Source organism: Neolamprologus multifasciatus, chromosome 22, assembly GCF_963576455.1.
Source record: "Neolamprologus multifasciatus chromosome 22, fNeoMul1.2, whole genome shotgun sequence".
NCBI classification, from domain to species: Eukaryota; Metazoa; Chordata; class Actinopteri; order Cichliformes; family Cichlidae; genus Neolamprologus; species Neolamprologus multifasciatus.
In genome coordinates, this window is record NC_140459.1 from 3,855,808 (window position 1) to 3,870,958 (window position 15,151).

General features: G+C 40.0%; 1 protein-coding gene across 1 annotated transcript; it reads left to right on the plus strand.

The window, feature by feature from the left end:
• Positions 1-1,416: 1,416 nt before the first annotated feature.
• On the plus strand, positions 1,417-14,986 carry LOC146492660 (cell division control protein 42 homolog). The gene is made up of 5 exons (XM_085149580.1): positions 1,417-3,318; positions 3,883-3,955; positions 10,138-10,247; positions 12,078-12,275; positions 14,382-14,986. The coding sequence occupies exons 1-5, from the start codon at positions 3,214-3,216 to the stop codon at positions 14,469-14,471; spliced, it is 576 nt and encodes a 191-aa protein (XP_085005706.1). The 5' UTR covers positions 1,417-3,213; the 3' UTR covers positions 14,472-14,986.
• Positions 14,987-15,151: the final 165 nt, after the last annotated feature.

Here is a 15,151-nt window from a genome sequence, read left to right on the forward strand (position 1 = left end):
CATATTATTTATTTAACAAAGCTGTCACACGAAGAAGCAGTGTGTGATTTGGGCTGTAAAGTGGATCGGGGGGGCACTGATGCACTTTACTTTTGCTTCCTTTGGTGCAAATGGAAGTGACACGAGGTTCACTGGAGAGGGAACAGGAAAATAGGAAAAGGGGAAAAAAGAGACTGGTTTTAAAGATAGTAACCAAAAACCATTGCTCTGTCACTGTCACTGCTGGTAGCATGAGATGGTGCTTCCAACACATTCAGGTTGGAGAGGTAGATCAGCTTCTCCAGAGTGGCATATCGATGCAAGCTGACCTCTAGGTGCTCTCTAAGCCCTTTGGTGTTTCTGAAACGCTTCACAACCAGAGACTGATGAGGTGGGTTTTGCTTGCTCAAGAATACAATTTGGACATTTACGAGTAAAGGTGTGTCTTTACAATGGTAACTAGTGATCCACAGTGGAAGCAGGTAGGGGTTCTCTGCCATTTTTCTTTCAGACATTTTCTCCTGTTTTGTGGATGGACAGGGAGCTCAGCCTCTGTACTTTGTTATCTTACAGACAGAGTCGTCTTAAAGTTGTGTTTTGGCCTTGGAGACACTGGCGCTTAGAGCTTCCCTGTGTTTTATTTTGGTCCTAATTGGTTTGTTTGCATTAATTGGAAAATAAATGGTGTTTTACTGACGTTAACTTTGTGGTGATTAATTTTGGGGGGTTTCACTTTGTGTTACGCCCCACTCCAGATAATACTTTGCTTTAAGTGGGTTGTAACAATAAGGACGCCCGATCAGGAGGAACAGTGACAGAGGCCTAAGGAATGGCCTCCGGGTGCTCATTTGCATGTTTCTGGCCGCACACTATGAGAAACAGACTCCATCTGCTGGAATAAGGGTCCGACATCCTTTAGTGGGACCTGTGCTCACAGTCCCACGTCATGCATCTTAATTGGAATTCACCAGAGTCGATCAGGTTCATACAGATGGATGTGAAAGAGTCTTGAGATGCAGTGTAGGCGTTTTTCTGACTGCAGCATCATCCAGCGTGATGGTTTGGCAGTGGTCAGCGATGGTCTGGGAGGCATATCCTTGGAGGATCATACAGATGACCTCCTCAGAACCATTGTGGGCATTGATACCATTGACTGTCTCTGACATTTTCCAGAGCTGAATCCAACTAAGAACTTCTGGGACACATTTTTTTACTCACGTGTCTGCAAAGTCTCCACCAAGCCACTCTCATTTTCTCTGGATTGCTGCCTACCTGTCCACATGCCCTGTCTTTTGATTATACCTCTTTTAATAAAGCATCTAAACTATTTGTTGTCTGCTTTGCATTCATACTGAAAAGATGACAAGAGCATTATGTCAGTAAAGATTTAAAGTTTGAATATTTCAGTTATCAAGATCAAATGTGTGCATTTCCTTGACTTCTTGAGATTTATATTCAGCATTGAAAATAATTTTACTTTCTTCATTTTTAGTTAAATTATAATTATCAGTGTAGGATATGTACATCTAACAGGTAACTTTTAACTTGGCTTGAGTATGTTGGTGCAGCGTGTCGCTATCTGCACCATGTTGTTTATGACCGGCTGCGTCACTTGTGCATCTTGGGCCACAGTTTCATGGATAAGTACAATTTTATGCTCCTGTAAATGATGGGCTCTTTGCTTTGCTGGCTCTTGATGAGTGTGCAAAGTAATTCAGTTATTATTACCACCATATAGTTTTTAAATTCAATTTCATCATTAACTGAGTTGTGATAAAACTGTCTACAGAGTTGATGTGGAGAATAATGTTTAACACAAGCATGTTGTAACGTCCCACTGTTAAAATAAAATAAAAAAAATGACACGAGCAGTTTGCAGTCCCACACTAATCCCCATCCAAAGGTTTCTAAACTCCACCTTGATTACACATTACTGGAAGGGCAGTTAATCTCTAACTTTTTGGTTATCTTTTAACCAGGCGATAAAGACTTGCATTGTACTGACACGTTGACACTTAGCATTGTTTGTTAAATGCATTAACAAACATTACCCCCTTCTAAAGCTGTGTAGCAGAAGTGACAGCGTTATACTCAAAAAGCAGCTGCAACTGAGGGTCAACAGAAGGTAAGTTTCCAGTTAAGTTTACATCAGAAATTACAGTTGATGGTTAAAATATTTGCAGTTATTTAACATAAATGAAGTTTTATTTCTGTCAAACATCGATGAAAAAGTGTGTACTGGGCAAAAAAATTGACATTCCACTCTGTTATCTACATTACCTTAATGTAAATATTACATTTGTTTGTTTACATACAAATATTACCTTTCTTTGTTTTTTGTTTATTTTTATACAATATTTCCAATATTTCCATACGGATAATTTCTTTACATAAATGTGGATACCCTTTCCTAATAATATGTTTCTTAAAACTTAGAAAAAAAGAGTTGTCACTGGGTTAGCACACTTTACCCAAATGCCAGTAAAAAAACAAAAACAAAAAACCCACGACACTAGAGTCCTTCTCAGTTATGAGGAATTTTCTTAGATTAAAAATTTGCAATGAGTGGTTCAATAAGAGGCTTTAGCTGCTAAAAACTTGTACTTGGGAACTTGCATTTTGATTTGAGATGGATTGACCCAATAGTAAAGGGGAAAAACAGGCCAACTTCAGTTTTTAATTTTTTATTTTTTTTTACTTCATTTGGAATACAGAGCTAAGGGCACTTGTGACTTACCAGTTTTGTGTATTATAGTGCATCTCAAAGTTTACATATAATCAAAAAGTTAGCTAAAACATAAGCTTTTGTTTATTAAAAAGGGAGTTTTTCCTTCCCACTGTCGCCAAAGTGCTTGCTCATAGGGGGTCATATGATTGTTGAGTTTTTCTCTGTATGTGTCATTGTAGAGTCCACCAACTGTCACCTTGAGGTGACGGTTGTTGTGATTTGGCACTCTATAAATAAAATAAAATTGAATTAATTTTGATGATTATTAATAAATAGCTCATGAGAGACCTGACAAGCTCCTAGTTTAGGGTTACAAAAATGTATTACTTCATTGTTTGTGAACCAAACACCTTTACAAACCGTTTAAGAATTAAATTTACAGTATTTATGTATTATATGGATAATGAGTCTAATTATACACAAACCAGTTACCATTCATTGTCTTTACGGTTTATTTTGTTCCCAGTTTTCTTCTTTTTAAAAAAATTCTTATTCCTACCTCTCAGATGCAGACTATAAAGCTTGTGGTGGTGGGTGATGGTGATGCAGGAAAGCATGAATTGCTCTTGGCCTATACAGGCACAGCCTTAAAGGAAGAACACATACCCACAGTGAGTAGGTTTAAATACCACAACTAAAGTAAAAAAAAAACCCAAAAAAACATTTTTCTCTGCAGGAAATTTTCAGACATACACCAGACAGATTTCAGGTTGCTCTGAACTGCTCTTTTGTGTCACACAGGTTTATGATACTTGTATATCAGTGACTGAACTCTACACTAAAGACAGACAGTACAAACACACATACATGCAAAACCAATCAAAGTGGTTTGTGTATTGTGTTCTCACACAAATACAGTGTGGACCAATTGCTGTTATAGTGTGTTTGGAGTTTGAAAGTAAGTATTCAAGTAAGCACAGCAGCTATAAAACGCTCCCTGCATCCGCTCACATCCAGAGCCGAGGTTACCAGGAATGTTGGGATTAGCTGCTTGTTAACACACGTGGCAGAAGCCTGAACGTGACGTGACACATCTGCTTACCTGAAGAGCTGCAAACTAATATTCATGAAAGTGCTCAGCTCATTTCATAAATCAGTTTGACTCTGTTTAGTCATGCTGTAATGATTCTGCTGCATTTGCATGTTTACTTATCTTTGTTCCCTGTTTTCTCCAGGTGTTTGACAACTATGCTGTGACAGTGATGATTGGTGGAGAGGCGTACACTCTGGGAATGTTTAACACTGCAAGTAAAAAATACATCTAAACTCAGTGTATTTAATACAAAAAATTCTATTGGTGACTCTGTTAAGGTTCTCAGTCACCCAGATCATCGTTGTCTAAGGAGCTTAGAAAGAAAAAGCTAAGGGTGGCCTAGGATGTAATAAGTATTGACAATATTGTTGCGTTTGTCTTTCTGATCCTTCCTAGTTGGTGTTTGAACTTCTTTTCTGTGCATTTTTTACTGATTTGACAGGAAGGTCAGACACCAACTAGGGAGAAAAAAAACTGGTTCATCCCAAAGACAAAGCTCTCAAACACAAACTTAACAACGTAGCGTATGCTGTACAGTGTAGCGAGGAATGCTCAGACCTCCCAGACGCCTTAACGCCCACTCACATCCTGGGCCATTTGACCTCAGTAAATCACATGATAGGGTGGGGCTAGATTTCACCATTGGTTCACCCCAAACCTTGGCTGATTGTGACCCACACCTGTTTCCATACCTGGATTAGGTAGAGGATCAATAGGAGGTCCATGACCCTCTTGGAGACAGAGCTTAAAATCTGACATTCTCCACCAATTACTCTTAGAACTGAAGAAGCTACTTGGATGAAAGGTGAAAATGTCTTCAAGAAACTTAATGGGTTTAGTTTCTCTCACACACTCCACTGAAAAACCAAGGCATTTCAGTTGAACAGGAAGTCTTTACCTGACAAGGAAACTGAAGGAAAAAGTGGTAAATTTCAAACAAACCACTACAGAGACAGTCTACTCAGCAACCTGCCAGTAGCCTAAGTGAAGCAGCTGCATAACTTAACAATATATTAGCCTCAGCATAAGTCAACATTTTACGGAGCCCCGCAGGGGACATGGGAGAAAAAAAAATTAAGACGGACTTTTGCGAGATCTCGCAAAACTAACTCGGGATCTCGCAAAACTTTTGCGAGATCTCGCAAAACAAACTCGGGATCTCGCAAAACAAACTCAGGATCTCGCAAAACTTTTGCGAGATCTCGCAAAAGTTTTAGCCGCATTCTTCCCATTAGCTCAAAGCTAACGGGAGGTCTCGACCTCCCGTTAGCTTTGAGCTAATGGGAGGTCGAGACCTACTACAGCCGGGAGGAACACTGCTTTCCCAGCACATCGTGCCTCGACCGCCCGGTCGGCTTCGAGCCAGCATCCGAAGAATGCGGCTAAAACGTTTGCGAGATCTTTTGCGAGATCTCGCAAACGTTTTGCGAGATCCCGAGTTTGTTTTGGGAGATCCCGAGTTTGTTTTGCGAGATCTCGCAAAAGTTTTGTGAGATCCCGAGTTTGTTTTGCGAGATCTCGCAAAACTTTTGCGAGATCCCGAGTTTGTTTTGCGAGATCCCGAGTTTGTTTTGCGAGATCCCGAGTTTGTTTTGCGAGATCCCGAGTTTGTTTTGCGAGATCTCGCAAAAGTTTTGCGAGATCCCGAGTTTGTTTTACGAGATCTCGCAAAACTTTTGCGAGATCCCAAGTTTGTTTTGCGAGATCCCGAGTTTGTTTTGCGAGATCCCGAGTTTGTTTTGCGAGATCCCGAGTTTGTTTTGCGAGATCCCGAGTTTGTTTTGCGAGATCCCGAGTTTGTTTTGCGAGATCTCGCAAAAGTTTTGCGAGATCCCGAGTTTGTTTTGCGAGATCTCGCAAAACTTTTGCGAGATCCCAAGTTTGTTTTGCGAGATCCCGAGTTTGTTTTGCGAGATCCCGAGTTTGTTTTGCGAGATCCCGAGTTTGTTTTGCGAGATCCCGCAAAACTTTTGCGAGATCTCGCAAAAGTCCGTCTTAATTTTTTTTTCTCCCATGTCCCCTGCGGGGCTCCGTAACATTTAGAATAGCAGGAGACGGGCATTATCCTGGTTAATTTTTTTGGGCATATTTGCTTTTTGTAATTTTTAGCAAAGAAAAAATATCTTAAAATCATTAATAAAACCAGGGAGAGAAGGCTTAGCGTTTCTTCATTTAGCACAATGGATATATTTACTCAAAAGTATGATGATGTTAATAATGTCTGAGACACCCAATGCTAGTTGATCCATATAAAAAATATGTAATGTAATTCAAATGGTGGCACATCATTCATTATTAGGGAAATCCAATTTTTTAAGTCACACCAAAAGCATTGTGTGATAGGGCATAGAAGAAAAAAAAAGATGTTCTAGGGTTTCATTTTCATCAGTACAAAAAGAAGACTGATCCACCTCAAAGCCAAATCTCTTTTTTAGATATTCTGCCACAGGATTAATTTTGTTTATTACTTTAAAGTGTGTTTCTTTAACTTTAGGTAGAATAGGCCATTTCATAAATTTCGAGTATCCAGTGTATATGAAATAACTAAATTAGAACCATGCAATGTAACCATTCTGTCATAACTATGAAATATTTTGTCTTTGAAGAAACTCCTAATAAATTGATTATTGCATTTTTATCAAACAGCTGACATTGCCCTAGCAATAAATTTGGAAGCACCGATGAGAAATTATTGTATATCATAAAGTTTTTAATCAAATGAAGCAGAGGCGGTGGGACCAGTTTACAAAATTTGTTATATTCTCTTTGAGAACAGTTTAGACAATATTTTTCTGAAAAGTCTGTGTAACTTAGAATTACACCATTATCATCCAACAAATCTGTTATGAATATAATCTTTTTGTTTAACCAGTCGCTCTTGAAAATTGATTTTTGATTAAGTGTTATTACCCTATTATTCAATAAGGTTGAATTATGGGGAGAAGTTGTGGGTAAATATCATTTTCCAAAATCACATTTCAAAATGAAGTCTGATCCTCCTATTTGGATCGTGGGATGTGGAACTACATAGAGTCTGGCTGTGACAGACGAGATTTTAACCATTTAATTCTAAGGATGCCAACCATAGATTCAAATTCTGGAGCTTTGATGCCATCTTTATTGTATTCCTTCACAAGCGGAGATCTTTCAATGTAATGGGTTTTATTCCTCCACAAAAATTCGAAAATAACTGTGTTAGCTTTATTAATGTTTTTAGAGTAGATATATAGAGAGTGACAAGGATAAATCAATTTGGAGATGCCTTCAGCTTTAGATAGGATGTTTCTGCCAAAAAAAAAGAAATAGCGAGGTCTCTGTTTAACCAGTGGCTAAGTGATTTCTTCATCTCCAAAATACAGTTAGAAATATTAGTGTCTTCTCTGCTAATTAGGTTTTTAGATATTATCAGCCCTATATATTTAATTTTAGATTCAACTCTAACCAAAGCTATTGAGGAGTCAGAGCTTGTATGAATCGGGAGTAGTTCACATTTTTGGATACTGAGAGATAAACGAGAAGCTTTAGAGAAAATTTAGTTTTCATCTTTCACAAAAATAAATGTATCATCTGCGAATTGACTTATTTTGAAGTCTTCATTAAAAATTGATATTCCTTGTATGTCGTTAGAATTCTTGATTAACAGTTGAGTTGCCAATATAAAAAGGTAAGGGGAAACAGGACATACTTGCCGAATTCCGTGCTGCAACTTGAATCCATTCCTGGATTCAAGGAAGCAAATATATTCTTAAGTAATGTGGCTGCTTCACTTAGGCTACTAGCACAGCCGTCCCCAACCCCCAGGTCCTGGACCTGTACCGGTCTGTGAGTCATTTGGTACCGGGTCGCAAGAGTTGAGGCTCGAGTTTGAAATTTATGGTTTTCAGGGTCCATCCATCCATTCGCTTCCGCTTATCCTTTTCAGGGTCGCGGGGGGCGCTGGAGCCTATCCCAGCTGTCATAGGGCGAGAGGCGGGGTACACCCTGGACAGGTCGCCAGTCTGTCGCAGGGCCAACACATAGAGACAGACAACCATTCGCGCTCACATTCACTCGCACATTCACACCTAATGGCAATTTGGATTGTCCAATTAACCTATCCCCACAAGCTGCATGTCTTTGGACGGTGGGAGGAAGCCGGAGTACCCGGAGGGAACCCACACAAACACGGGGAGAACATGCAAACTCCACACAGAAAGACCCCGGCCTGATGTTGGAATTGAACTCAGGACCTTCTTGCTGTGCGGCAACAGTGCTAACCACCGTGCCACCGTGCTGCCCATTTATGGTTTTCAGGGTATTTATCGTTTGTTTTTTTTATATTGTTTATATTGTTAACTCGGTTTCCCTGGGTCTTTTCCCGTGTGTTATGAATAAATCTTTTTTTTGGTACCGATACTGGTTTTATTTTATTGTATTTATCCAAGACACCTTAAAGGCCGGTCCATGACATTATTGTCGGCCATAAATGGTCAGTGGTGCAAAAAAGGTTGGGGACCGCTGCACTAGCAGGTTGCTGAGTAGACATCCTTGTAGTATTTTGGAATTTACCACTTTTTCCATCAGTTTCCTTGTCAGGAAACAACTTCCTGTTCAGCGGAAATGCCTCTGGTTTCAGAGGAGTGCGTGAGAGCGTTTCAGTAATAATGTCCCTTACAGCACCTCATACTTTTCTTTCCAAGCTCCTTAGTCTATTGGATAATGCTGATATTAGTAACAGTGGCAGTTACAAAGATATAATAGAGACAGCAGTCTAAAGAGTAGACAGTTGGTGTTGTAAACCACCAGAGGTCTGAGCATTCCTCTCTGCACTGTACAGCAGGGGTCTCAAACTCGCGGCCCGCGGGCCATTTGAGTTTGAGACCCCTGCTGTACAGCATACACTACGTTAAGTTTGTATTTGAGAGTTTTGTCTTTGAGATGGACCAGTTTTTGTCAGAGTGCGTTGCTGGGTCTGAAGCACACTGGGATGTCGTCCTTGGAGAAGACTGAGTTTTTTGGGTAAACCGGCAACATAGGGGATAACAATGTTGTTGCGTTTGTCATTTTGATCCTCCCTAGTTTGTGTTTGATCTTCTTTTTTGTGCCTCTGGGACTCTCCACCATTTGGCCCTAGAACTGAAGAAGCTTCTCAGATGAGGGGTGTAACGGTCTTTTGTATTTGATGTTTTGGTAAGCTGTATCTCCAGATTTTGTTCTTTTGCACCCTCCTCTGGTGGTGAACTGTGTAGGGTCCAGTTGGTTGCAGTTTGGGCCTCCACCCAGTCACTCTTTTTGCTAGCGCACATGGTGTCTGCATGCTGCAGGTCCCGGATAGCTCCACACATGGAGAAAGTAATGTTTAAAGCTAGAGAAAGAGAGGAAATAAGTGAGAAAGAAGATGGAGAATAAGACCATAAAGGACTATTTAGCCCTTCCTGGATTTCAGCTCACGATGTTTGTGTATTTTAAATGTTTTATTTTCTGTAATTAAGGACTTTTGATTGATTTACACTAAGTACAAGAGCGCATATTGATGTGATGTTTTTCTGTTGTGATGTTCTTCTCTCACCCCAACCAATCACAGCAGATGGCCCCGCCCCTCCCTGAGCCTGGTTCTGCTGGAGGTTTCTTCCTGTTAAAAGGGAGTTTTTCCTTCCCACTGTCGCCAAAGTGCTTGCTCATAGGGGGTCATGTGATTGTTGGGTTTTTCTCTGTATCTATGAAGCGCCTTGAGGCGACTTTTGTTGTGATTTGGCGCTATATAAATAAAATTGAATTGAATTGAATTGAATTGAATGGTTTTTTGTTATTGTTTTGTCCGTGAGCAGTTCTCACGGGTTGTCAAGCCCAGAATAAACTCTGTTTTATAATTCTACATCGTGCCTACATCAATCCTTGAGGGGCTACAAGGGGTGAAACGACTTAAAGCAACTTAAAGAGTCCAGACGCTTTTCTTTCCAAGCTTTTTAGACTGCTGTTTCCATCATATCTTTGTAACTGCTGCTGTTACTAATATCAGCATTAACCAATAGTCTAAGGAGCTTAGAAAGAAAAGCTTCTTCAGTTCTAAGAGTAATTGGTGGAGAGTCTCAGATTTTAAGCCAATGGGAGTGTCATGGACCTCCTATTGATCCTTTACCTAATCAAGGTGTGAAAACAGGTGTGTTTCACAATCCTGTATCAGTCAAACCTTTGATGACAGACATTGAGGAACACCCTTGTCAGTCAAAGCAGCCATTGTCCCAATTTGAATCCTTACCAGGATTCAAATGGTGAAAGTAAAGTCCCATTGTACAGTTGTTATGAGGAGGAAACTTACTTTCCAGGGTGTAAACATTTTTATTTTTGCTGTAAAGTTGTATATTTTAACGTTGGAGTCACTTGTTGTTCAGACACTTGTGTTGTGTTTCTCCTGCAGGTCAGGAAGATTATGACAGACTGCGACCCCTCAGCTACCCTCAGACTGACGTCTTCCTTGTTTGTTTCTCTGTCGTATCACCGTCATCTTTCCAGAACGTCACAGAGAAGGTTTGTTTAGCTGGTATCATTTTGTTTGTAATTTGATGGAGATTCAAAATACTGACTTTTAATTTGTTTATAAGACCCAGACAGATAAAACCTGTCTAACCTAGCCGCATGGCATCTACCTTCAGCTATTCTGACCCAGGTATACTGTCTACTCATTGGATCATTTCTTCTCCACACATCAATCAGGTCCATCTTTGTCAAAACATGAGACAAGAAGTTGGAAGACTCAAAATGTGCTTCCTCGCCGGTTCTGTCCAGCGTATAATCAACACAGCAATTCCAGTCTCCACCCAAAATAATACATTCACTGCAATCGATAACACTTAACTTGCCTTCCAACATTTTAAATTGATGTTTCTGTTCTGGACCATAATTTGATGCATACACATTAGTAAAATGAATGACAACACCCTGAATTTCTGCCTTTACGTGTAAAATCCCACCATTAATACATTCTGTACTTGCCAAAATTTGAATGTCTAGAGTTGGCGAAAATAAGATCCCGACCCCTGCACAGCAATTAGTTCCATGACTAAACATGCATTGCCCCGTCCAGCCTAACCCCCATTCTATTTCAATAACATCACTATGGATTTCTTGTAAAAAGATTACATCTAGCGTCTTCTGTTTAATAATTTCTGTAATCAAATCAAATTCAAATTTTATTCGTCACATACACAGTCATACACAGTACGATATGCAGTGAAATGCTTAGACAACTGCTCGTGACCTAACGAAAAAAAGACTATGAATAGGATAGGAAATAAATATGAAAATTAAAATGAAGGGTAAATTTAGCTAGGATTTAGAACCCGTTCTCACTCCTGAGGCGTAACATGCCGACGTTTTGTCACGTCCCGCGGCGTTCCTGAGGAACGCAAATGTTGACGATTTGTCACCTAGCGTAAAATGTTACGCTTTGGGAGTGAGAACGTGTTGGGATTTAGCTAATCAAAGCTCTCTTCCGTGCATCCCTCCATTTATATTCAAACAGGCCACCTTTAGATTTGCGATATTGAGAGAAGGAAGAAAACCAGTGAAGAAGAAAAAGTATATAAGAAACACCAAGTGATGTCTGACCATCTTGCGAATGAGTCTTAGCCGCTCTTTTCCCAGCTTCTTAAATTAGTAACATGTTTCCTTAAACGATATCGCTTCTTCCACACCAACAACTTTCTGTATTGCCTTCACAGACTGGATAAACTTGTCAACGTCAGGAAAATAGTCCGTTACCAAAACTGATCTCCCATAACTATCGTCCAAGAATGAGTTAATTTCTTCTAAAGAGTCTTCTGCAACAGAGAAACAATCGGAATCAAATTCATAATGGGATGGGAAGGGAAGATAAAATCAAGTTTTATCTAGATGTTTTGTTTGATTTGTGGTCTTTAAACACTGGGAGATCTAATGATTACGGTTCTAAAATAAACGACTGCACTGTCTCTAATTCAAAAGGATTTTTAGGGAGAGATAAACGTCTAATGAATATTGTGTTTTATGCTCAAAGAGAGAAGTTATTTGATAAACTAGTTAATAATTCAATATCAGATTAAGTTATGTAACATTTTTTCAAAAAAGGTATGAACCAAAGGGCACTCGTCTGAGAGAATCACTCGTAGAATAATCAAACTTAAATATGAAATTCTTCTCCTCAGTTCAAAGACTTGTCCAAAAATACACTCAGCTTGCTTTTAAATTCAAATTTGGTCTTGACAAAGTCACAAAGTTAATTTTGTTTGGTTTCTAACTTCAGAGATATACGCACACACAGAGCTACAGGGCAGTTGTTGCAGTAAAAGCCCATCAAACCTGACCTTGATTTTTCCACAGTGGGTGCCAGAGATTTCACACCACTGCCCGGGGACGCCCTTCCTGTTGGTCGGGACTCAGGTGCATTTAAGAGAAGACAGCGACACCCTGGAGAAGCTGGCCCAGAGAGACCAACACGCTGTGACCTTCACGAGTGGAGAGGAAGTGGCTCGTAAGCTGAAGGCAGTCAAATACGTGGAGTGTTCAGCTGAGACACAGGTACGAGGGAAAGAAGTCTGCTGGTGTTTCTGCTGAGAAACAAGCACTGGTGTCTATAAGTTTTTGGGTGCAAAGTTAAGAGAAATATGAATGTCTTCATTAGTGATAAATGTACCTTAAAATCCAAGGCTGTGTGCCAATTCAGCCAGCAGAGCACGAGTAGGTCAGGGTGGGTTAACAAGCGGTAGTGGAACCCAGGGTTAATTATTGTATTGATTAGGGATGCACCGATACCGATACTGGTATCGGGTATCGGGGGCGATACTGTAAAATGTGTGTGTACTCATACTCGTAAAAGTTAACCGATACCATGAACCGATACTAACTTATTTCATTAATCAGAGGGTGGCTTGTCATTTTTGTTGTAGTTTTTTAGATTGGCCACTAGGGGGACATCCCGCGCTAAACAGGCACAGGGTTAGGCGAGTGAGACTGGCAGCTCCAGATAAAAAAGAGAAACTGGAGGCTGCTGTAGCTAGGCTAAACAAAATGTCAGCAGTGTGGAACAGCCAACTTTAACTCAGGTTTTGGAAAAGCGATGAAAAATGTCAAGAGAAAATCCACTGGCAGTTAAAATAACAGAGGCTCTGACTCATTTTATCGCTCTGGATGACCAGCCAATGCCGGTCGTGGAAAACATAGGATTCTTCTCAGCATACTCGAGCTGCGATATGAAATTCCCAACCGCCCAGACAGTGCCAATAGTTCAGTGATATTTTGTAAAATTACAATGTGGAGACTCTGCAATAATTTAACAGAAGTGCTTATTTTTCACTTGAAATTTTTTTGTGGTCATTTTTATTAAGATTTTATTTTTTATCGGCAGAGAATAAAATAAAACCTGTCTTCCAATTCATTGTATTTGTGTGTGTGTGTGTGTGTGGTAGAAGTATCGGTTTTTGGTACTCTGTATCGGCAAGTACTCAGATCCAAGTATCGGTATCGTATCGGTTTGAAAAAATTGGTATCGTTGCATCCCTAGTATTGATTGCTGATGGGAAACATGTGTGCCTCTCCTGGGTTTCCAGAGATTGGTTAGTAGATAATCACATCCACACACAGATGAAGAAGAAAGATGAAAAGAGTGACCAGACTGAGACAGACGACACCCATGATGCTGAGTTTTAACAGTGACCCCACAGGAAGCACATTTCAGCCACTTGCATCTCCAACTTTATACTTTGAGTAACTAAATGAAGCGTGACCATAGGTGAGGGTGTTGGTGTAGATTGCCCAGTATATTGACAGCATTACTTTCATGCTCAGCTCTGTTCATCACAACAGGTTGGTACAGTGACCCTAAGATATTTAAACTTCTCCATTCACTCTGGGCACGGACACGCTACCCTTTACCAACTGACAACCATGGCCTCAGACTTAAAGGCGCAAATCCTCATTCCTAATGCTTCACATTGGCTTTAAACTACCAACAGAAGCCAACAGATGTGTATATTGGTGTATATTCCCACTGAGTTCAGCTCGATCGATCTCTTTAACCCTGGAACACTAACAAGCAGGTTTTGTAAAATGTTCACATGGGTGAAAATCACTCAACATTAGTATTTTAGAGTTAGTTGTGATGTGTGATGTCATCTGGGTTAGGATTTACACCCAGTACAGGCACCAGGAAAGTGTTTACTAAGGTTAAAGTAGGCTGTTTTCTTTACAACTGGAAATCATTTTGGCGCCCAGAGGAGCCTCTCATCCTGCTGGCCACTGAAACGATGCAGAATTTAGGCCATTTAGGTGCTTAACTTTTCAGACCCAGGAACTACGTCCTTCTTTTATACTGTTTGTGTGGCAAATGCAACAATTAAGCAGTTCAACTAGCTTCCAGTTCTCTTGTAACCACATTCTAACTATTCACATGTAGATACCTATTTATACAAACTAGTGTGACGAATAAAATGTTCTCACCCATGCAGCAGTAAGTTATAATGAGCATGGACCATGTGAGGACAAAGGTTTAACATAAAATCTCCCAGTCACTGTCAGGTTGTGTCATGCAGAAATGTGTGGCACAATGATATAACTGGTTGTTTACATCAGGAAAACCTCTCTCATGTGTTTGTTTTGTTGTTGTTTTTCTTTTTTTGTCTCTCTCAGGAAGGATTGAAGAACGTGTTTGATGAGGCTATTCTTGCTGCTCTGGAGCCTCCAGCTACTAAATCCAAGAAGCTCTGCATCCTGCTATAGATGCCACAAGAAGAAGAGAACAAGGAGGAGACGGTGGAGGTGTAGATTAGAGATAAGAGAATATTAACCCAAATAGGACTAGAGGGTTAAGTCATAGTGATTTAACTCACATCTTAAGACTGCTGCAGAAAGCCAGAGTACAGCTGGTAAATCCTCTTGCTTTCATAGCTGCCTGGATGTGCCCATTCATTCATTTTCATTGTCAAATCAAATCTCCTGATGCAACCAGCCCAAGGCTGCTGCTGAACAGCAACAACTAGAAAGTAGGCCTCGAGGTTCAACTGTATTAATGAGCAGTAGAACAGGTGTACCTAATGAAGTGACTGCTGAATGTATGTAGTGTGACAGTATTTGGTCTCACATTCTCTATATTGTCTTTTTAATGATTTTCTCCATTTCAGCAATTATTCAAAGAAACTGTTTACACTTCATTTTTGTGTCTGAACACTTTTACTGTACATTAGGCTGATATGTTTGCAGTTCTCTTTCCAAGGTCAGGAAGTTTTTAATATATATTTTTTTAAACTGTTATGAAAAATGCCTTAACCAATTTGAGAGCTGAGTTAAGAGTGGTAAGAATGACATTCCTTGTAGAGTATATATATACTGGAAGTGTTGGGTATACAAGTCTGGCCTAAGTCTTCGGTCAGAAAGACTTAGAGTTTAGTTCACTGTCTTTA